Source organism: Sander lucioperca, chromosome 9, assembly GCF_008315115.2.
Source record: "Sander lucioperca isolate FBNREF2018 chromosome 9, SLUC_FBN_1.2, whole genome shotgun sequence".
In the NCBI taxonomy this organism is placed as follows: domain Eukaryota; kingdom Metazoa; phylum Chordata; class Actinopteri; order Perciformes; family Percidae; genus Sander; species Sander lucioperca.
Window position 1 is genome coordinate 18,123,735 of NC_050181.1, and position 22,615 is coordinate 18,146,349.

The window sequence follows — 22,615 nt, forward strand, 5'->3', positions numbered from 1 at the left end:
ACAGTAAAAGAAACCAAGAAAATGAGAAAACAGAACATGGTTACCACTGCTGGGCGATACGGAGACAATCAGATCTCACGATATGCTTGACCAGATACATCCATGTCCATATTGCGGCGATATTGTCGGGTTGACTATTGGCGCTTTCACAAAATACATTTTTACAATGAGATTTTAGATAAGTAATCATCAATAATGTGGTAAACAGTTTCAAGTGAAATTACAGAAATATGCTGACTATTTTTACGTGCATGCACAAAAATAGTGTGATATTAAAACAAATCTGCAATTCTTCAAATTATATTCCCTCAAAATGTTTCACAACAGATTTTCTGAGAAAATGGAGTTAGAATGTGCTTGTTATTATCAATTTAGACAACGTAATTGTATATCACGATATATGATTTTATCACGATATGATTCCATTGAAAGACGATACATTATCATATTGAATTAGATAGAAAGATAGATAGATATACAAAATTTTAGGCATCCAGTAGCTTAGACAACCATAACACAACACACACATACACATACATATCTTACACACATAAAAATCACTCACAGAAATTTAAAGAGTTAACAATTTGTGAAGTGATTACAAGGTCTGGTATGGACTGACCATGTGATGCAATGACCATGATAAGGTGCTATGGTAGAGTGTGTGCAATGATGGTAGTGCAAAAGTGAACAGTGCAGGGATTGAACAGTGCAATAGCTTATTATTAAATATGAACTATGATTATCGCCCAGCCCTAGTTTAATGTGCAGGGATATTTGTAAAAGCAACAGTTTTATGCAATTCAAGTGTTAACATATTCCTCACCTACAAGAAAATGGATCAAATTCGGACTAACAGCACCCTGGCATCCTAAAGGCCAAAAACCAACAGGAACTGAGCACTAGCCAATCACTGCGTTGGCATCAAAGCGTCACAAAGAAGAATCAACACACATCCAGTGCATGCGCCAAACAGAGTGGCTCCGCAGCTGGTAGATCTCATAAAAATATGCAAGGCAGACATTAGATGGCTACTACTGAATCTGGTTTCCCATCATCACATGTGCTGGTGATTTGTCACACTGAGTAAATCTGTATGAAGTTTATCCAAAGACTAACAACACAAACCTTTTCATTTTTACCCCTCTGAGGTCTAAGGGCATTTTCACATATCTTCTTAAATTGACCTTTTTTTAAGGTATTTGCATATAACTGATCCCTGTGTGTTTCATATTTAAATGTTCAGAACAAACTCAGCTTTCCGTATAGTGACAGCCAAATTTGTCGCAGAGCAATGTGTGAAGAGATAATTTGGCACTAAAGCTGAAACGTTGAGGTTAGCTTTTTGAAATTCCTCAAATCTCTTTTGAAAACAAACTTTAACTCATGATGTGTTGTACCAATTGTTTTGGTGCTTGAAAATAAAAGTGCTGTAGGTAGGATTGTGAAGATCCAGGACTTAGCCAAAAAATTTTAACATCGACAACTTCTCAGTCCCTCCCCCCTTTCCGCTAAAGCCCAAAACGGTCTCCTAAGCCCCTCCCCCCACAAGGGAGAATGAATGCGTGTGGATGAGCAGTGATTGACATGCAGTTAGACACCCCCCCTGGCCCTGATTGGTGCATCTGAACAGTTAGACACCCTCCCAGCCCTGATTGGTGCATCTGAACAGTTAGACACCCTCCCTGGCCCTGATTGGTGCATCTGAACAGGGAGCTGTGGATTTTTGTAAATCCCACTACAGGCTGTAGGTGGAGCCAGAGGAGCCGGATGTTTTTTAATGACCTGCTTCATGTGGTTCTACTGGAACATAGGGTCAGTTTCAGCAAATATGACAAAAAGTTAGTTTTATAAGTCTTACCTACTGCACCTTTAATTTCACCAAAGTCTTAGTCTATATATGATTAAAATAGTAAATAAATGTCAAAATGAAATTTTGTAATATCGCTATTTGAGAAGGAGTTTTTTTGTCAAACATCGTCCAGACGCGCTGGAGCGTCTTTCATCCTCAGAGGGTTAAACTAACTTTTTAAGATGAGTTCTTCAAACAAAATCCACCATGTAGCATTCTGTTAGCCAAAAGGTCGAAGACTTTGTCTTTGTAATCGCAACACCCCTGGTTCAAGTGTGGCTGGGAACTTGCATTTGCATTTTATATGAATATCAAATAAAGGCAAGAACTACAAAAATATTCCACCAAAACCTATAGACAAACCCACACCGAGAGAGACTAATAGACAAACTGCTCTGATCATTTGTTTATGTAGCCTCTATATAATATGTAGTCTCTAAATGCATCTGTGGTGACCCAAAGGTATTTGTGATGTGTCAAAGCAATGAGGCATTAAGCAGCTCCCAAGTGTCCAGAAGACAAAGTGAGGAAAACCATGAGATGAGTAGAATGAGTAGGAGAAAGTGCAGTGAAGGTGGAGGGAGCTTGGAGACTAAGATCCATTACCTGATTAATTTAACTGCGGCAGCCTGAAATGCTCAGAGTGACGGCCCGCCGTTAATGCTAAGAGCAGGAGTGATCTATCACGGCGAGAGACGCTTGACACTTTCTTTCTCCACACCACTAACTTTCATTAACAGCCCCTTAAAAGACAGCCTAACTCCCCTTGTCACACACACACACACACACACACACACACACACACACACACACACACACACACACACACACACACACACACATACACACCCAGATTTATGACTGAATAAGAAAACTTTGAAGAGGCGACAGAGTATTAACCATGACACCAGGGCATTTAATAATCTTATATTCCAGGGACCGTCTTGTGAGCCCAACACCATCAATAAAGAGGCTTTGACGGGTGATTGTGGTTTGGAAAAGACAACTTCAAAATGTCAAGGATTCATTATTCTATTCAGCAGACAACCTGTGTGTCACTGCTAATCCTTTGAACCGCACAAAAAGTGAGAACAAGACTGGTGGTGTAGTGGGATCTTTTGGGTGGCATATTGAAATCAATAGTTGGTAAATCTGTAAAAAGTGGTGAATTTAGGATGAAGTCAGGAAATGAATGTCACTAAAATATGATCACAGCATGATGGCATCTACAGAATCAGTACAAAAAAAATTATTTGCACATCTACAACGTGAGACAGGTGCGTCGGAGGGGGGCAAGCAGGTCAAAAGTTGCAAAGAAAACTCCTGCACACTGTCTAACTTGCAAAAAATATATGACGTTTAATAGTAGGCTTCCACCTGCCTGATTTCATGTGGAAGTTGTGAATTGGTGAACAAAAAACCTACAAAAGATGGCTTCTCAGGATGTAACACCATTTGCCTGAAGATGTTCTAGTACCGAAACGTTGCCTACTATTAAACTTTATACATTTTTTGCAAGTTAGACAGTGTGCATCTACAGAATAAAATGTCAAAAATGTAATGAGGATTACAAAATCATTACTTTATTTGCCATCTTGCCATGTCATGTTATTGGATGAAACTATTGCGTTTCTTAATCTCTGACAAAAACCTTAAACATTTTCACTAAAAAATCATGCTAGGATACCGCTACGCTAAAGTGACTGGCTATCAACCTCAGCTGTATTTTGTGATTCATTTAACATCAAATACTAACATGTTAGCATGCTAATATGTTATTATTTGTGAGTTAGCATGCTAAGAAGATCATGTGCTAAACTTTACATACTAAACATTAGCATGTTGATGCTAATATTTGTTATGCTAATGTTGGCATTTAGCTAAAGGTACAGCTAAGTGCCACCTTCAGATTTTGTTTTCTAGTAGGATCTAAGAATAGCAAAGTTATCATTCAATATTTCATTCATCCAACATTTGTTTATTTTTTTTGGTATGTAATAAGCATTACAGCCTTCTATGACTGCCAGTCAAGTCTGAATTTGTCGGCACAGCTGGAACTACGAGCAATAATTAACGATGAATGCAACATTATCAGCAGTTTGTTAACCGTGGCTATTAGCAGCTTATCTCATCAAGCTCTGTTCTGTACCCATGATGCATAAATGTTCCACCATCCTTGACAAACCTCTACTAAAAAAATGCGAGTTTCTGAGAAAACCAATGGGCAGACGGGGAGAATGGCCACAGTGTTTCCTCTGCAACACATCGTGAAGCTTGTCACAGCGTGAGCCTTTTCCATGTTCAGGCTTGTTCACTTGTTCATGACGAGAACACACTTACGCACAAAGACACACACACGCACTAAAACCACTGCAAAATTAGCGCAGCCCTCGTATTTCTGGGCAACGACCATCTTTGCTGGTGCCAAGCTAACAGGCTGGGTGTTGCTTCGGAGTCCAAGTGATGAACAGTGAGTGTGAGAGAGGGAGAGAGAGATGGATACAGGGTTGGCAGGCTGCTCTGTTGGCAGTGGTTGATGGTAATGAGACTTTGATTGGGACTGAGTGTGAGGCCTTCAAGACATGAGAGGGTCAGGCAGTAGCAGCTCTGTTGATCACACACACACACACACACACACACACACACACACACACACACACACACACACACACACACACACACACACACCTCTGACTTCTACAGGCCTCCCACTCCTGAGCCACCTCTCCTACTTGCAAACACACATGAAAGTACAAGCTCCCTGACACTCCTGCAGCATTCACTGATTCACACATATGCACGCGCGCGCGCACGCACACACACACACACACGCACGCACGCACGCACGCTCACTCAAACACAAATGACACTCATTGGGGGTTCTTGACATCCTGTTAAGCCACTCAGGGGAACTAACATGCTCACATCACAGTTGGTAGTGTGATCGGGCCGCACCTTTTTACGCTTTCAGAAAACAGTAACGATGCACTCGACACATCCACCCTCGGTGGTTTGGGCCAACACACACATTTGCATTCTGTTTCATCATGACATGGTGACACCAACACAAGTGAAACATGCAAATTCTTAGAACTTTTTCCCCCCGTCAGTAACGTTTTTGCTGCTAAGCGCTCACTGCTGTGGTGTTTGCTAAACTGTAGCTCCCACATATCACCTGTCAATCAAACAATGTGGGTGTTACAAAGAGGTGTTTGTCTGTAGATGTTCGGTTCATTCCGTTTTGAACTTCCGAATGTTGTGCTTTTTAGATTTCTTTTTGAGTGCAATGTGCCTAACACAAAGGGGAAAAATAAAAGCTAACTACATAGCTAACAACACTATGAAATCATTTCTCTTCTTAAAATCAACCTTACATCTTGTGTTCAGAAGAGAAAATGGTAACGCTTTCATGAGCTAAGGTGTATCACAAGTGTTCTGAAATAAGACTGGTGGATTATTCCTTTAAGGTGAGTCCTTGATCCTGAGTCGACATACAGATGGGTTAAATATATCACGCATCATTATTTTGGAACACACAGCTGTCTCTACCAGTAAACACTGAGAGCCGATCAAACAGGCAGCGAGACCGAGTTTTAATGGAACCGTGATGTGGCCAATATTGAGCCAATAAGAGCGCCATAACACTGGTGTTCCAACAATGCACACCGATCGTTATCATCTGGGAGGAGAGGAAAAAAGCTGGATTTTAATGTGTGCTTGAGTGTATGAGAGGACAGAGGATTACTGCGCTGTGTGGCCTAGTATCTGGATTTGTGATTTCCAAATAGTTCTGCATGTGTGTGCAGTTTGCAGCCTCCCATGTCTGTCAGTACAATATATATCTCTATGTACAGTATGTGTGTTCCCTACTAATTATTCCAGCGTGTGTATGAGTGTGAACTATGCATGCTTTTACAAGTTTGCAGTATTTGCAAGTCCATGTGCATCCCACTGTTTGCTCCATTTTGTGTGTGTGTGTGTGTGTGTGTGTGTGTGTGTGTGTGTGTGTGTGTGTGTGTGTGTGTGTGTGTGTGTGTTTGTGTGTGTGTTTCCCTGACTGCTTCCCATTTAAGATATATTTATTAGAACAATGCACATTAATCAACATTTCTGTAAATGTTCAGGTGTTAGCCAGTCGGCTAATTTTCCACTGTAGCCCTAGTTACCTAGCATGCATGTCTTTATGGTGGGAGAAAACCGAAGCACCAGGAGGAAACCCACGCAAAAACGGGGAAGGCCCTGCCAGGACTGGGGGGATCGACCTCTGCAGTGCCTACTTGCTGTGAGGCAGCAGTGCTAACCACTGAGCCACCGTGCCACCATGAGTCTCTCTGCTGCTCCATTAGAAGTCATCTGGTGTCATTTGAAGTGCTCCCACCTGTTTGACACAGAGCTGTGCTGGCTCGGGCCCTTACAGAGGCCCCTGAGGGCCAAACAGCTTAATCTGAGCTCCTGACAGCCAAGCCCACTGCTCTGCTCTCATTCACAAACAAGCTCTCTGACTGTCCTCCCTCATTCTTTCGAGTACACCCTCATTCACTGCTCTCCCTTTTTCATAATTTGAATACTACACCATCTTAAGGATCTGCCGTTGTCTGAGGCTTCTCAATGACAACTGAGATAACTCCAGCTTTTTTTTAATGAAATTGCTATTTACAGGGTCAAGAATAAGTTTAAAATAAATGTAATCCACATGAATTTTGACGTCTCACTGTTAGATATGTTCCAATACCGATAGCAGAATCAGAAAAGCCTCCGTTTCCGCCTAAAATGCTGCTAGCGGTATCGGCGAGTACTGAAGTTTATGCACCGATCTGATACCACATAGTTTAGACCAGAAGAAAATCTCCTTTAAGTGTGGCCGGTGGTAGAGCAGGTGCACATATACTGAGAGGTTTATGCCTCGACGCAGAGGTCCAGGGTTCGAATCGGACCTATGACAAATTTCCTGCATGTCTTCCCCCTCTCTCCCCTTTCTCACCTAGCTGTCCTGTCAAAAATTAAAAAAAGGAAGAAAAGCCCCCCCAAAAAATAAATCCTTTAAAAGTAGTTTATTTATGTTCTTTTTCAGTTATGACTGACTGTCAAACTGGATAATAAAAGAAAGTTCTGTGACGTTCATTGTTTGTTCATTTTTCACAAAGAGTTTAACCTGAGCCAGACCAACAACAAAGATAGAAATCATATTCAATCCATACAGGGATAGTAGTATACAGCTGTGAAAACATAATAAAATATATAACTGGTATCGGATGAGTACTCGGTATTTGCTGATACCCATGTTCAGGTATCGGAATCGGAAAGCAAAAAATGCTATGGCACCATCTCTACTCATTGTTGATATCCTCCTCCAGCTCACTTCATCTGTCTCTCTTCCCTTAGACAGTATTATTATTATTATTATTATTATATTATGGCTCTCTGTCATTCAGTTTGTCTCCAGCAATACGTGTTGTTTTTCTTTCTTTACCCATTGTACCAAACTGCATCTCCCTCTCTTCCATCTTTTCATCCTCTCCCCTCTCTCCATCTCTGTGGACCTCATTACCTCCCTCTCTCAGACAAGAGTCACTGTTCTCCCTTCCCTGTCACCGCCACTTTGGCTAATATGATATACGGGTATATTACTGGCCGGCTTCCCAACCAATCAGATTGGGACGGAGAAAGTGGAGGAAATGTATAGACTGTACACTAATGGGATGTGTGTGCACAGCGTGCTGTCACTTTCAGCTGTGAGGGATTGTTCGACAGGTAGAACGTTCGAGGCTGCAGAGACACAATTAATACCGGGGAAAATAAACCACAAAGGTCAAGTTGTCTGGAGTCTAATTAGTGTTTCCTCACACATCTTTAGATCCACAGCTCAGGCCCGTCCTGTCCACCTGTCTCACTCCCAGAAGAAATCACACAGCTCTTTTAGCTACATCCCACCCTCCATACAGTGAGCTACATGTTTAATCTGTTTAAAGAATATGACAAGTTGTCCATGTGTGAACAGATGTACCAACCAGAGGCCTGTACTACGCAGCATGATGTGGGGTTACCGAGGTAACTTCAGGTTCAACCCAGGGTTTTGTGTATCACAACGGTGGGTCACTTTTTACCGGGTCGCCATGGTAATTTATGCCGACCACCTAACCTGCTTGGGGGAAGGTTATGTTGGAGATTAGAGATCAAGCACAACCTACTGACCAATCAATACTCGAAAGATATCGGCGTCACCATTCTTAGAAGATCCGCTGGAGCTCGTTGCGTGGAGAGAGAGAGGTGCGCTCAGAAAAGTTAAAACATTGAAAGACCAACAAAACCCGTTGACTTTCCTTGATGGGTACTTTTATGAAAGATATAGATTTTCAGCGGAGGGAATTACGTATCTTTGTCAGCTTCTTGAGCCGTATGTTGCCAATGCGAATTATGTTTTTACATTTATGTTTTATTTGCTCCCACGATCACTTAAACAACTAAAAGAATAGGCTACAGCAACGAAAGTTAATGGAATGCACAAGTGTAATTAGGTTAGATCTTGTTGTTTCTGACTGATGGGGCAGTGATATTGATAAGCCTTGTACACATTTACAGCGTCGGTAATGTTTTGCCAACTTTTCTTCCTGGGTTTAGCAGCAGCAGCTGTATTGCCTGTATCACGTGTCTGTGTTCTATATATTTCTGTAGGATTATCGTTTGCTGGCAGACTTGTCCAATGTCCATGTTTGCGATTCGTCATATGGAGCAAACACCGCCCCTTTTATGTGAACACGCTCATCGCTGGATTGGGAAACCCTGGGTTGACTGAACAAGTTGGTGAACACCGTCAGGTCACACCTTATGCCAGGCCGCGGTTGTTAGATTTGATGAAGCCGGGTAACGGACGTAAATCCATGGCATGTTGAGCTTGCTTCGTAGTATAAGCCTCTGGTAATTTAAAGGACTCTGTTCACACAGTAGGACAGCACACAAGACTCACTCAATAATGACATACTATCAGCTGTTTGCAGGAGATATTGATCAGAGTGTCTTGGACAGATGCACTGACATTGAATACATCTCAGTCCCCCCCCCGATATCAGATTCAGAGTACATTTATATACTCTGTAAATGTTAGAATAGTTTGGGAATGTTGTGTGCTAACATTGTGCGATTGGCAGATAATAATAGAGTAAAAGTGAAAAATATCTCTGCTACACAATGCATTTACAACACAAGACAAACTCTGAACACGCTGTGTACTTACTTAGTACACTGTGTTGTAGTAGATTGTGTATTTAAGTCCCCAAACTATCAAGAAAAAAGTCTTGGTGGAGGGAATAAACAAGTAACGATATTCCATGAAGCAAAATCTACAACCAACAACAGAGTGGGCCAGCTGACCAATCAGAGCAGACGGGGCTTTTAAGGAAGGCGGGTCAAGAGCTCAGACAGAGTGTTTGAGACAGAGGAGCTGCAGCAACGGGGAGTATGAGAAACATAACATGTTTTTTGAACATCACAGCATGTAACCCTGTTCTAGTAGACCCAAAGAGTACAAATGAACGACGCTGAAAATGATTACACAAGGGGCTCTTTACAGGTTGTTTACAGTCTTACCTGAACATGTCCCCGAGTCCTTTCAGCATGCCCTTCTTGGCTTTTCCCTTGTCTTTCTCCTTCCCTCCCTCCGGCTTCTTCTTCTCCTTCCCTCCCTTGTCTTTGTCTTTCTTCTTCTCCTCTTTGGTGCGATTGGTGCCGTTGACCAGGGGTTTCTCGTTGGCGGACAGCGGGGTCTGGTCGGCCACCGTGGACACAGAGTCTCTCCCTGATCGGGAACTCTCCTCCGTGTCCTCCTCCACTGGAGACAGGGAGAGAAATACAGGAAGAAACACGGGGGAGAATGGACAACATATTCTTTATAACCAATCAACTAGTCATTTTAAGTAGAACTGTAGCACATATCAAAATCCATAAGCCTAATATATGAAAATCTATGCAAGTCCCATGAATCTGCAATTATGTCTAAGCACAAAAACGGGCTTAGTGTAATTTAATTACCTATTATAGTTGTCTTTAGAGACCATTTGATAATTATTAAATGAAGAAAACAATACATGAATTTGATGGTATAATTGCATGTTGCTCTCACAAAATATGAGATAAAAAACGTCAGATTATTTGGGCTGTAAAATGGATAGGAGTATAGAACCAAACTCTAAAAAATTGTTTCTTTTGTAAAATGAAAGATGAAAATACCAGCACACTGCTGTCTCGTTTCCAATTCCTATTTCATTTTATGAGGACGTGACATTTAAAAAGTGAAAAAGAAAAAGAGGAGGAAGAAGGCCGTCTGGGTTTGAAACGTTTTAAGTCATGTCCACGTGAGAAGGAAGAAGAATTCAGGAACGAGACGGCATCATGTGGGCCTTTGCTACATTATTACTCTCTTGGAAAGAACTCATAGGTGTATGTGTTGGAGATTATGTATTTTGTATTGTGGTACCCATGACATTTTTATGGTAAACAAAAACGTCCATACTGTGTAATTCAAATTCACAAGAATTCAATTAATCGGTAACACTTTACTTGAAGGTATCTACATAAGAGTGACATGACACTGTCATGAACACATGACACTGCCATGACACATGAACCCTAACTCTAACCATAACCATAACTTGTCATGACAAAAACCGAATGACACTTACTAAAAGAAGTGTTATGTCATAAACGTGTAAAGAGTATAATGTTTATGACACGTTCATGACAGTATCATGTCACTCTTATGTAGATACCTTCAAGTAAAGTGTAACCCATTAATCTAATCAAGATTTAGCCTTAAAAGGAAGCATTGAATAGAAAATAAAGTTAAAACAGATAAATACTTTGACTCTGGAAGGAAGCTTAATGCCCTGCTATGCCCTGAACTGATACAACTACTATTTCTAGTCATAGTTTCATTATCTTTATTGTTACTATAAATTGCCACTGTTCATCATTCCCCCAACCAGCAGCGGCAGATGGCTGCCCACCAAGAGCCTGGGTCTGTCCCAGGTTTCTCCCTAAAAGGAACTTTTCCTCACCAATGTTGTTCTTGGGGGAATTACTGGAATTGCTGGGTCTCTGTAAATTATAGTGTGGTCTAGACCTACTCTATCTGTAAAGTGTCTTGAGATGACTCTTGTTATGATTTGATACTATAAATAAAATTGAAATAGTCTATCACAGAACTTAACACATTCTCTGAACTCTTCCTCTTTAAGATGCCTCATATTTATTACTGTCACCTCCTACCGTGCAATGTGTAATCTATTCATCTTATCTCATGTATGATATATATTATGATATATATATATATATATATATATATATATATATATATATATATATATTTGTTATACCTGTCTGTGTATAATAAGGGTGTTTATAGTTTATTTGTAGTTCATACTATTACTCTTATTCTATTTTTTCTATTTCTTATAATACTTTCTGTATATTTTTCTTATTCTGATGTGTGTGAATTTAGTTTTGAGCTGCTGTGACAAGGGAATTTATCCAGTGTGGGCTATATAAAGTCTATCTTATCTGATGCAGTGCATAGTTACACCTTGAGTCAGCGATATGCCATTGCCACAAGCAGAGATCCAATCAGCTGCCAGATAGTGATCATTAGTCAGAATGCTGTCACTCCCATGCATGAGTAGGGAAGCCAAATCCATGACACATTATCCGTTTCAATATCAATCCTTGTTATTGAACACCATTGTTTTGTTAGTGCCATCTCAATAACCCACAATGCAATGTCACTGAAGTAGCATTGTACAGTTTCATATTTCAGACATGTTCCAGAAGCTATACAGTGACTCGGGTTGAGGTTCCTTGCTGAAACACACTGCCAGGACTCCCGACTGCTGATGGAAATCACACCGATGTGGCCGCTGCGGGATCAAACCTGGGACTGTTCAGAAACAGGACCGTCTTATTAACTGTCGGCCGAGTGCAAATGGTGGATATCTTACATGTCTCCATGCCCTCATCGTCTTCTTCCGTTGCAGCGGGTCGGTCGTAGGACTTGTCGATGGCGGCTCGGAAGCTCTCGTTGCAGCCCCGCCCGCGGATGATACGGGGACGCGGCCGGTGGAAGGGGAGGTCCCCGTTGAGGGTTACCTCGGCAACAGCCGTCTGGAGGCTCTCGAGAGAGCTGGACTTCTTTAAGCCTAGTGATGGTCCCACATCTTTTGTGGAAGAACCTGATGGGAGGATACAGAGGTATGTACTGGAGGAACATTTCACCAAACCTACTGAGTCCACAATGGTGGCCCCGTCAAAAGTCCCCATCAATATTTCATCTTAATACTGCAAACTAGAGATGGTCCGATACCATTTTTTGCTTCCCGATACCGATTAAGATACCTGAACTTGCGCGTTGGCTGATAAGAGTACCGATCCGATACCGGTGTGTTATATATTTTATTATGTTTTAACAGCTGTAGTGTATCCTACTATCTCTGTATGGATGTGATATGATATGATTTCTATCTTTGTTGTTGGTCTGGCTCAGGTTAAACTTTTTGTGAAACATGAACAAACACAAACAATGAACGCCGTAGAACTTTCTTTTATTATCCAGTTTGAGTCATAATGGAATAAGGGCATAAATAAACTACTTTAACCTTCCTGTCATCCTCAGGTCAAATTTGACCTGTTTTCGAAAGTTTCTACATCAGAAATTTGGGTTTCTTTCAAGCAAAGTGCCCAAAAATAACATGGGTTGTTCCATACGACGCTCTTCTCAAGTCAAATTAAAGATCATCAGATCACTACTTTCATAGAACTTGGGGTGTTTTATTACATTTTATAGCATTTAAAAAAAAAACAATGAAATGGTTTCCAAACTTTGACAGTCTGTGATAATCCACTCAATCGTACCTACTGGTGGAAATAATTCATAATTTCAGCTCAAAAATGAGGTATAATGCATATATAAGAGGTTTATTGACCATGAATCTAAAAAAAGTGTAAAACTAGTAGTAATAAGTGGATGTGGTGAATCCAGTGGTAGTGAAAAGAAGCGCAGAAAAAAGACAACACAAGGGATAAAGGAGATTTTCTTCAGGGCTAAGCCACCTAGTATCAGATCGGTGCATAAACTCCAGTACTTGCCGATACCGAGCAGCATTTTATGCAGTATCATAGGCTTTTCTGATACTGGTATCGGTATCAAAACATCTCTACTGCATGTTGTAGTATCTAATGAGGAACTTCAGTCCATTTCTATTCTACACCAGTGTCAGCTAACCAGCTACCACCTCATTCTTCTTCACTTCAAACAGCTGAGAAGAGAGGCAAACCTAACTTTTTCTCAGGAAATTCCTCTTGGGAATGGAGCAAAAATATGTGCAGGAGTTCAGCAACAATGCTGTGAAAAAGTATTCAAAGTTTTTACTACTATTGCTAAGTAGCAGTTAAGCAATTAATAAGTGTTTAAATAGGCTACGTTCAGACTGCAGGCAAAAGTGGCCCAAATCTGATTTTTTTTTTAGGGTCAAGTGACCAGGTCAGACTTCTTCAGAAGTAGTGTGAACACATATCAGATTTAGACCACTTCTATATGTGGTCCTGAATCAGACCCAGGTCTGATTTTTTTCGATGCGGCCGCAGTGTGAACAACCAAGGTGAATTTGATGCGACTTTTACGTCAATCTACATCGACATTTATCAAAAGTTGGCCTCGACATCCAAAAGTTTTGAATAAACTTCATCTCTGTGAAGCTATTCACATCACAGTCCCACCACTCCTGGCTCCGTCTCTGCATGCACACAGACCTCTGTAGTGAATTTGCAGCCATAACCCAGCAAAAGGCCAAAATAGCCAATTTGGCTCTCTTTCTCTTCATTCTTCTCCTCCTCAGCACCGGCTCATTAATGTTCCGGCCGCCATTACACAAATAAAAAGCGAAAAAATGCTTACTTCCTCCATAACCTCCCTAACTTTAGTGCAGCAGCGTGCTCTGATGTTGTTGTTATTGGTCTTTTGTGCATGCGGGTCAGTTTGAAACCGCAAACAGTTCACACTGGAATCTGATATAGGCCACATTTTAAAAGGTCATGTGTACAGCCTAACAAAAAAATCTGATCTGAGCAAAAAATCGGAATTAAGCATTAAGAATTGCGGTGTGAACGTAGCCTTATAGTGAAAAGGTTTTCCCAATCTGTAGCATACTGAAGCAGATAGACCTACAATCTAGATTCACTTCTGTTCCATCCTGATTTCACTGTATTTTTACATAACCTTCAACACGTCTTAATGACATATTTTAGAACAAAATCTGTCCAGAATCAACATGAACACACTGACAGTGACTGTGTTGAAATATTCTCAAGGATAAAGGATGATGTAGTGCAAGAGAAGCAACATTATAATGAGAGTTATGTTACAATATGACTTGAACAGGATGATTTCAGAGGATGGAGGAAGAGGATGAAGAACTGAGTAAGCAACGTGACACATATTTCACACAACTAGTCACTTCCTGCCAATTCTAAATGACCAGCAACTAAAGCTGCCCAAAAATGACCTCAGAGTCTTCGCTGTGGAGTCATTTTAGTAATTTCTTTTTATTTTTGTGGCTGATTCTGGGATTTGCTCCAGCCAACCATGACCCTTAAGGTGAACGTCCACTGGTAAACAGAACCAGGAAATAAACCACATCCTTCTCAGGCTGCATTCTCTGCCATTCCTTTTCTACCATTTTAAAGAGATTTCTAGCTTAAAATAACAAAAGACCTGCTCCATTCTGCAGACATGACACTAGATGCTACAACACCATTTCAGACACACTGGCGCTCTCTCTTCATACGGTATGATGCAGAGGAAGAACTAAAATGCGCTCAGAAAGATGTATTTCCAGGCTTCTACTATGCACACGGGTCTGGCAAAAGAACTGGCTGGATTCATAGAATGAACAATATGGCAAAAATGTGGCACATCCAATGTCAATATCTCACATTGGGACTCCTGCGGCCGCCGACCGGTGAACACACAACACTAGCTACGTATAAGTAATGCCACACCCCCCCTAATAGTGTTCCCACCATAGAGCATCTCTGCTCAACGACTAAAGAAGAAACAGCTGGTGTACCTGAACATGCCTAGCCTCAGAGGACCAATAAGCAACTCTGACAACAGCACACCATATTTAAACCTGGACACTGTTTGTTTCACCAAGAAGGAAGCTGATCGTGTCTGTCTGTCTGTCTGTCTTGTGTGTGTGTGTGTGTGTGTGTGTGTGTGTGTGTCTGTCTGTCTTGTGTGTGTGTGTATATCTGTGTGTTTGAGTGTGTGTGTCTGTCTGTCTTGTGTGTGTGTGTATATCTGTGTGTTTGAGTGTGTGTGTCTGTCTGTCTTGTGTGTGTGTCTGTATGTCTGTCTTGTGTGTGTGTGTGTGTGTGTGTGTGTGTGTGTGTGTGTGTGTGTCTGTATGTCTGTCTTGTGTGTGTGTGTGTCTGTGTTTGTGTGTGTGTGTGTGTGTCTGTATGTCTGTCTTGTGTGTGTGTGTGTGTGTGTGTGTGTGTGTGTGTGTGTGTTTGTGTGTGTTTGTGTGTGTGTGTGTGTGTGTGTGTGTGTGTGTGTGTGTGTCTGTCTGGTATGCGTCTGTGTGTTTGTGTGTGTGTGTGTGTGTGTGTGTGTGTGTGTGTGTGTGTGTCTGTCTGTCTTGTGTGTGTGTATATCTGTGTATTTGAGTGTGTGTGTGTGTGTGTGTGTGTGTGTGTGTGTGTGTGTGTGTGTGTGTGTGTGTGCGTGCAACATTCCTCCTGACTGACTACGAATTTCATTACAAGATGTGGCTCTGATTGAAAATAACAGCAACAGCAAAATAGGAGAAACATGACAGTTTAATTAAACTAAAAGACTATTTGTACAGTGGTGCGGGCATACAGTTTTGCTCCCATATGGCTCCTTTCAGGCTGAGAACATGTACGGTGGCAAATAAATGTTAGAAGATAAGGTGAGGGGGTGTGAAGGTAAACGGAAGAGTCCTAATCTCCCGGGTGGTGTCAACTTTGGAGCTACTGTAGCAGAAGAAGGCCGACGAGCGAAAGAGAGAGAGAGAGAGAGAGAGAGAGAGAGAGAGAGAGAGAGAGAGAGAGAGAGAGAGAGAGAGAGAGAGAGAGAAAGGGAAGAAAAGAGTGAGAAAGGAGGAGAACAGCACAAAGTAAGGAGGGGAGAGTAAGGAAGGAGGAGACAAAAAAATTAATGTGAAAGACAGAAAGATTTACACCTCTTTGAGCAACTTTGGCTACAAGTTACAGTGCCCAGGAATGTCTGCACCTTTTTGAAAATTAAAATGTATATTTGTGGCCCATTTTGTATAGATTTGAGTCTTTAGTAGGGACCTATTTTAGTCACATTACGTTGACTGTATTGGCAGTTTTTTTTCCATTATTATTCCAAGTGTCCTTGGTTTTCTTGAAACAAAGTAAAATGTTCTATTCTTAGGGTAAAATATATAGAAATGTAATCAAATGGCCTGCCAGTGTTGTAGAATAATCTGTAATAAATCTGTAAACAAGCTGAAAACAATTCCCAAGCTTCTCGTTTACAGTGAGACTGACCGAAAAAATAATAAAGACAGAGGGGGAAAAAAAATAGAGATGGAAAATTGAATAAATGCAGAGTGAAGAAGCGAGGGGGGTTGGCGGCCTCCCATTCATTCTCATCAGCCTGTCCTGTTCCCTTAACGTCTCACTGAGGGCCCGGCTGATTGGCTTTCCACGCTCTACACCCACTTTATCTAAAGGCTTTGCCCAGCGCCATTCACTACAGTCACACTTCAGTGGCTGTCTTAACGAAAAGGATCATTCACACTGTGTTGGAGATCTGACAAATGGCATTTAGTCACAAACATGAAAACATAGTTTTCTTTTTTTAAGAGACTTTCAATTAATCTGCTGATTAGGTTTTTGGTGAAACAGTTCTGTTCAGTCAGGCTTACCTGGCCAGAGAGAGTGTACTGTGTGTGTGTATGTGTGTGTGTGTGTGTTTGTTTGGAATAAAATACTTTAAAGTGCTCATATTATGCTTTTTGGCTTTTCCCCTTTCCTTTATTGTGTTATATATCTTTTTGTGCATGTTATAGGTTTACAAAGTGAAAAAGTCCAAAGTCCACCCCAAAGGGACTTAACATCTCCAACAGAAAACACTGTTCACAAACTGCTCCTAACAGCTCTATTGTAGTCCAGCCTTTACTTCAGAGACAAATGCGCGCCTAGCTGCTAGCATGGCACTCCCTCAAACCAAGCTAGTTAGAGCAGAGGTCCGAAGAGTTCACCATGTCCAGGAGACAGTGCAGAATTAAAAAGTTACGTATGAAAGACTAATTTGTTAACATTTAAATAACTTACCACTCTGAAACGTCTTGCTCCAGTCTAGGATGTGGAGCTGGTTCGGGTTGTTCTGCCTGTGTTTCGGGATCAGACTCTGGTTCAAACATGTGCCGCTGAGAAGTAGCCATGGTTACCGACTGGAGTGGGTTTGTTTTAGATCACACTAGCTTACTTGTCACGGCCCGCTCTACACTGCTTCTGACTGGCTAGTAGTCCTTACCTAGGTACTGTCAGGACACGCCCTCATACTCTGCTTCTGACTGGCTAGTAGTCCTTACCTAGGTACTGTCAGGACACACCCTCATACTCTGCTTCTGACTGGCTAGTAGTCCTTACCTAGGTACTGTCAGGACACACCCTCATACTCTGCTTCTGACTGGCTAGTAGTCCTTACCTAGGTACTGTCAGGACACACCCTCATACTCTGCTTCTGATTGGCTAGTAGTCCTTACCTAGGTACTGTCAGGGCACGCCCTCATACTCTGCTTCTGACTGGCTAGTAGTCCTTACCTAGGTACTGTCAGGGCACTCCCTCATACTCTGCTTCTGACTGGCTAGTAGTCCTTACCTAGGTACTGTCAGGGCACGCCCTCATACTCTGCTTCTGACTGGCTAGTAGTCCTTACCTAGCTACTGAGCATGTGTGACTCCCAACAAAGATGTTACAGAAGTGAGAGGTCTCACTCTGTAGCTAAAACAGAGAGCTCAACACACAGGGTGAAAAGAGGAGCTGCAGCAATGAGCAGTACAACAAAAATATGGTGTTTTTTGAAAATTAAACCACATAAACCTATTCTGGTACAACCTCTAAATACAATTATGAACCTGAAAATTAGCATAATATGAGGTCTTTAAAAAAGGAAAGCATGCTCATCTTTTTTGACATAAAACATAGTAAATTGTGAATAATCAGATCTGGGAACACAGCTCACATACAGTGTTTGACAGACATTTTAAAAAGACAGCTAAAAAGGATTATTTCAAATCTGGCAACCAGTCAGTCAGATGGGAGTAATCAGTGTCAGTGTGTTTGGACAGAGTGACACTCCTGCTTGTGTGCAGATACACCTGATCCCACCGTGTTAACCAGTGACAGGCTTACAACAACAAACACAGAGCCAGAGGTGGAAAGAGTACACAAATATACTCCTTGAGTAAAACTCGAAACTCGTACTATTAGTACTTTGAAGTACAGGTAAAATTACCGGTACAAAAAAATCAACTCAAGTAAAAGTTACTGAGTTACTTTTTAACAGAGGGTGGGGGGAAGATACACTTTTTTATATTCATACTTTTTATACTTATTTAATTAAATCACAGTCTTTTGTGATTTGAAAAGGGAACAAAGCAGCTTCGATAAGAGACAACGCTAGACCTTTTCTTTCTACTCCGTAACAAATGTGATTTGAAATGTAGAAAAGTACAATACTTGAAACAAATGATACTGAAGTAAAAGTACAGAAAAAAAACTACTTTAAAAAGTTAAGAGTTAAGTTAATTGAAATGGGATCACTCACAGGACACTTTCTCACAGGGATTCAAGATGAACTAAAGAAAAGGTCTGCATGGAGTTGTGGACACTGCCAACAGTCCTGCTTTGTCCTCCATCACTGAGTGTCCAGGTCCAACATGTGGCAGCGGCCTGTGTCAATAATCCTCTCAGCCAATCACAGCTCAGAGGATGAGGGCTACTATATCCCATCTCTCAGAGCTGTCACAGTCTTTGGTTTCAGCAGGACGGTTGTGTTTTGGCTTTGGGAAATGTACCATGGATCATTTATACTTACTGGGGAGTTGGGATTTTTTAAAAACATTGGTAAAGTGACACCAGAGGGCCGCAAAGTGAAAATAAACCCCAGACACAAAATAGGGAGTAATCTTTTAGACCACAGCATTAGGGAACTTTAATTGAATTCCACTGGAAAAGTACCTCCTTTTCTCATAATGTTCACGCTAAATATCCACCTTAAAAACAATTACAACCAGTACCTGTGCCCTCAAAATCGGTCAGTGTAAGGCCGCGTTCAGACAGCCTGCGTGGGGGACACTCAAAAAAACACAGCTGGCCTCTGACGAGAAGTTGAGACCGACTCAACGTTTGGAGAAACGCAACATCACGTCACGCTGATCACGTAACCGGAGATCAGACTGGTCAGTGTGTTTTGAGGAGGTGTGAGAGTCCCGTACAGGAAACAGGAAACATCACTGACTTTATCACTGCCACAAGAATGTTTTAAAACCCTATGAGGGTAAAAAAAAACTAAACACAAGCACTGAACTGCCCAGGAGTTTGTGTAATAGCTGAATGTTTTCCTGCAACAACAAAGCACTCGCTATATCTCGCTCGTCTCTTTTATTTCTCTCTCTCCTGTGAAATGAAGCTGCCTTCAAGTGAGGTCGGAAACGTCAAGATCTATAAACAATTTGACAGAAAGCAGTAATTGTGAAATATAAAGTCTACTTGTGATTTGTTGGGGGGGTTTAAGAACACAACAGGACGTCACAGAAATAGATTGTTACATGTGACCTCCTCACAGCCATATCAACTATACCTTTGTCATTTAGGTATGAGGACTTGATGGACTTTAGGATGCATGTTTAGTTAGGGCTGCACCATATGAGGAAAATATGCAATATGCGATAGCGTTGAATATCGCGATAACGATATTATGTGCGATTAATAAAAAGATATTAAAGTGTACTCAGTTCTGCTGCTTTCAGTGTTCTGCTAAAGTACAACAAACTGCTTGTTGAATTTAAAACTAATGAAAGGAAATCATTTCCAACATTCTTTTATTGAAAAAATTAAACATTGAATTGAATATTAAAGAAACCACTAAAGAAAGAATGACAGCTAGATGATATTCTCTTTCAACTAAGGGACTGTTCGTTATTTATTTCAGGGGCCACCGGAGGAGTTTTGGGATCTTTAATCAAAATAGACCTGACCCTCCCTTCACCAGCAATACATTTTAGATGACCCTCCAAAATGATATGGAAACAAGGGATGACCCTCCCCAACAATTTATTGATGTCTTCTGTACTGGTTTGCGCTTGGCAAAGATAAACAGATAGCCATTTTTTTTTTACAGCCATGACATACGTGACTTAACCTCTGCATTCTCATCTTACACATCCCACTCCTCTGTTATGGTGTGGGGGCCATTTCAGTAGATTTACTCACTGACATTGTTGTGGAAACACAATAAGCATGGAAACTAAATGCACACTTCCTGCATTACTGCATTACTTCAAATACTAAGTTACTCCTCTAGTAAACTAGTATTCACATGAAATAAAACAATAAAACATTGAGACCATTCAGCAAAGCACACTGGGTAATTCAACACTGGTTGCTATGGACTCGTCACTAGGCTTCCTCAGTCATTGTATATTTTAGCATATAGGTAAAGGTGCCGAAGCTGAACATTATCCAAAACTCCACTCAGACGAGCGTCAATTTGGGAGCTTGCATGCTACCACTCCTTCCTTCTCAAATGCCTTGAAAATGCGTTTATATATATATATATATATATATATATATATATATATATATATATATATATAACTGGGACCCAAAGGATATTTGAGTCTGGTATGGCTGCAGCCTGGAGACCGCCCGTCTCATGCCCTCCCGGCTTGGTACAGTCCGCAAGCTTTGACTTTTCGAAATAAAAGCTTGCGTCTGTGCATATATATATACACATTGTGCAGCCCTATGTCAAGTTGTTAACTTTTGCGAGTCTCATTGCAACCGTACGGCAGATACACTTTCTAAAATACGTAACACACAATCTGATCCTTACCGACTCATGATACCCTAACACGACAGAAAGTTGGAAACAATCTCCTGTCCATCTCATGGCTGCCCACACACTGTTTGAAGGTTCCAACAAAAGTATTAAAATACTAATCAAAGTGTCCATCTGTGCTTTTCCTCAACACCTCTTTTGATCCTCTTGCTGCACTTTTTCCTCCATGGTTCTGTCTTCACACTTTACTACCGAGTGAGAGTTCACAGCCATACTTGCAAAATAGTACCAAGACAGCTTCTCTTCTACACTCTGAAGCTCTCATCGCTCTCTTTCTCCCTCTCTACAAGTCTTCCTAAGACAGGATCTGTGTCTTTGGTCCAAGTCGCTGATATCAGAGGCAGGCCTTCTATTCAGCCAAGGCAACGGTGAAAATACACAAGACTTGACAATGACAGATGACTCGCTGTCAGCCCGCTGCCTTAACCAAGGACAGAGTGCTTCTTCTGCTGTCCTTCTCCGAACACACACACACACACACACACAATTAGTACTACAGCCGCATCTGAGGCAAACGGGAGAAAATCAAATCTGTAGTCACCCGACTGCTTTCACAACCATGTTTGTCAGCGACCTTAAACTGCGGCGGGGACTGCAAGTCTTCACTCTGCAGTCTGACAAATGTGTCTTGTCAGGAGCGAACAAAACACCAAACACAGGGAACACCACACACACACACACACACGCACACACACACACACACACACACATAAAGAGCAGAGCGGTGGATAAACCTTCTGAAACATTGTCTGCAAGTTAGCCACTGAATTTGTATTCGCAGATCAATATGTGCAATTTAATGTCAGCCATTGTTGTTCATGTTTCAATTTGTGTCATGTCCTGCACCAGTTATGGATCGATCTGTTCTACAAAGCCACAGAGGCAGGTTGCAGTTCATTTAGAGTGCAAGTGTTCCCCAAAGTTGTATAACGTATCATCACATAAACAAACACATATCCTGTTTGTATCTTAAAATCAAAAGAGTGAATGAAGAAGACATAGACTGTGAAGGTAGATCTGAGATGACATGAAGGGCCTGGGACAGAGGGGTTTAAGTTGGTTTTTTACCCAATTGAACACGAAAACTGATGTTTTACAGTTACAAAGTTTTCTTCTTTCTATCTATCTTATAACCTATATGTAAACAGATTTTATCAAACTATGTGCACTTTTGATTAGTTAGAAAGGTGAATGTTTTGCAGACTATCTCAATGGCAATTGTGACTGAATTTATTCACTAAAATGCAACACTCAGCACTTGGCAAAGATCATTTGCACATACTGTACATTGTCAGATTGTCTTTCATATCTACCTACCTCAGAGCAGGCCCTAACCAATTTGGTGCCTTAGGCAAGCTTTCAGCTGTTCGTTGCTTTTTCGCTTTTCAAAGTTTTTGTTGCTTTTTCCCTCGTTTTTCTTGTTTTGTCGGCCTTTTTGTTGCTTAAATCGGGGTTTTGTCACTTTTCCAATGTTTTTGGTGCTTTTCTCGACTTTTTTTGGCACTTGTTCTGAGATTTTTGACGTTTATTTCTCAATATCTCTCAATAGCCCTGAGCTACCTACATTTTGTTTAGTAACTTTATGATATTTTGCTAA

At 41.2% G+C, this 22,615-nt stretch overlaps 1 protein-coding gene and 1 long non-coding RNA gene across 15 annotated transcripts in view; one reads left to right on the forward strand and one right to left on the reverse strand.

Annotated features, from left to right (window-relative positions):
- Positions 1-22,615, reverse strand: part of pard3ab (par-3 family cell polarity regulator alpha, b) — a 354,566-nt gene that overhangs the window by 83,267 nt on the left and 248,684 nt on the right. For 13 of the 14 annotated variants that reach the window (XR_004898393.1, XM_036005564.1, XM_031292481.2 and 10 more), the window contains 2 exons: positions 11,839-12,069; positions 9,437-9,677 (listed from right to left, as the gene is read on the reverse strand). Coding sequence is in view for 13 of the 14 variants with exons in the window: in XM_036005564.1 (XP_035861457.1) it covers positions 9,437-9,677; positions 11,839-12,069 (472 nt within the window). In the remaining variant the exon portion in view is untranslated. The remainder of the gene's footprint in view (positions 1-9,436; positions 9,678-11,838; positions 12,070-22,615) is intronic. The other variant, XM_036005563.1, reaches the window with a different exon arrangement.
- On the forward strand, positions 54-22,051 carry LOC116044929. Its single transcript, XR_004103779.1, has 3 exons — positions 54-200; positions 21,450-21,455; positions 22,041-22,051. It is a non-coding gene; the product is annotated as an uncharacterized LOC116044929 (long non-coding RNA).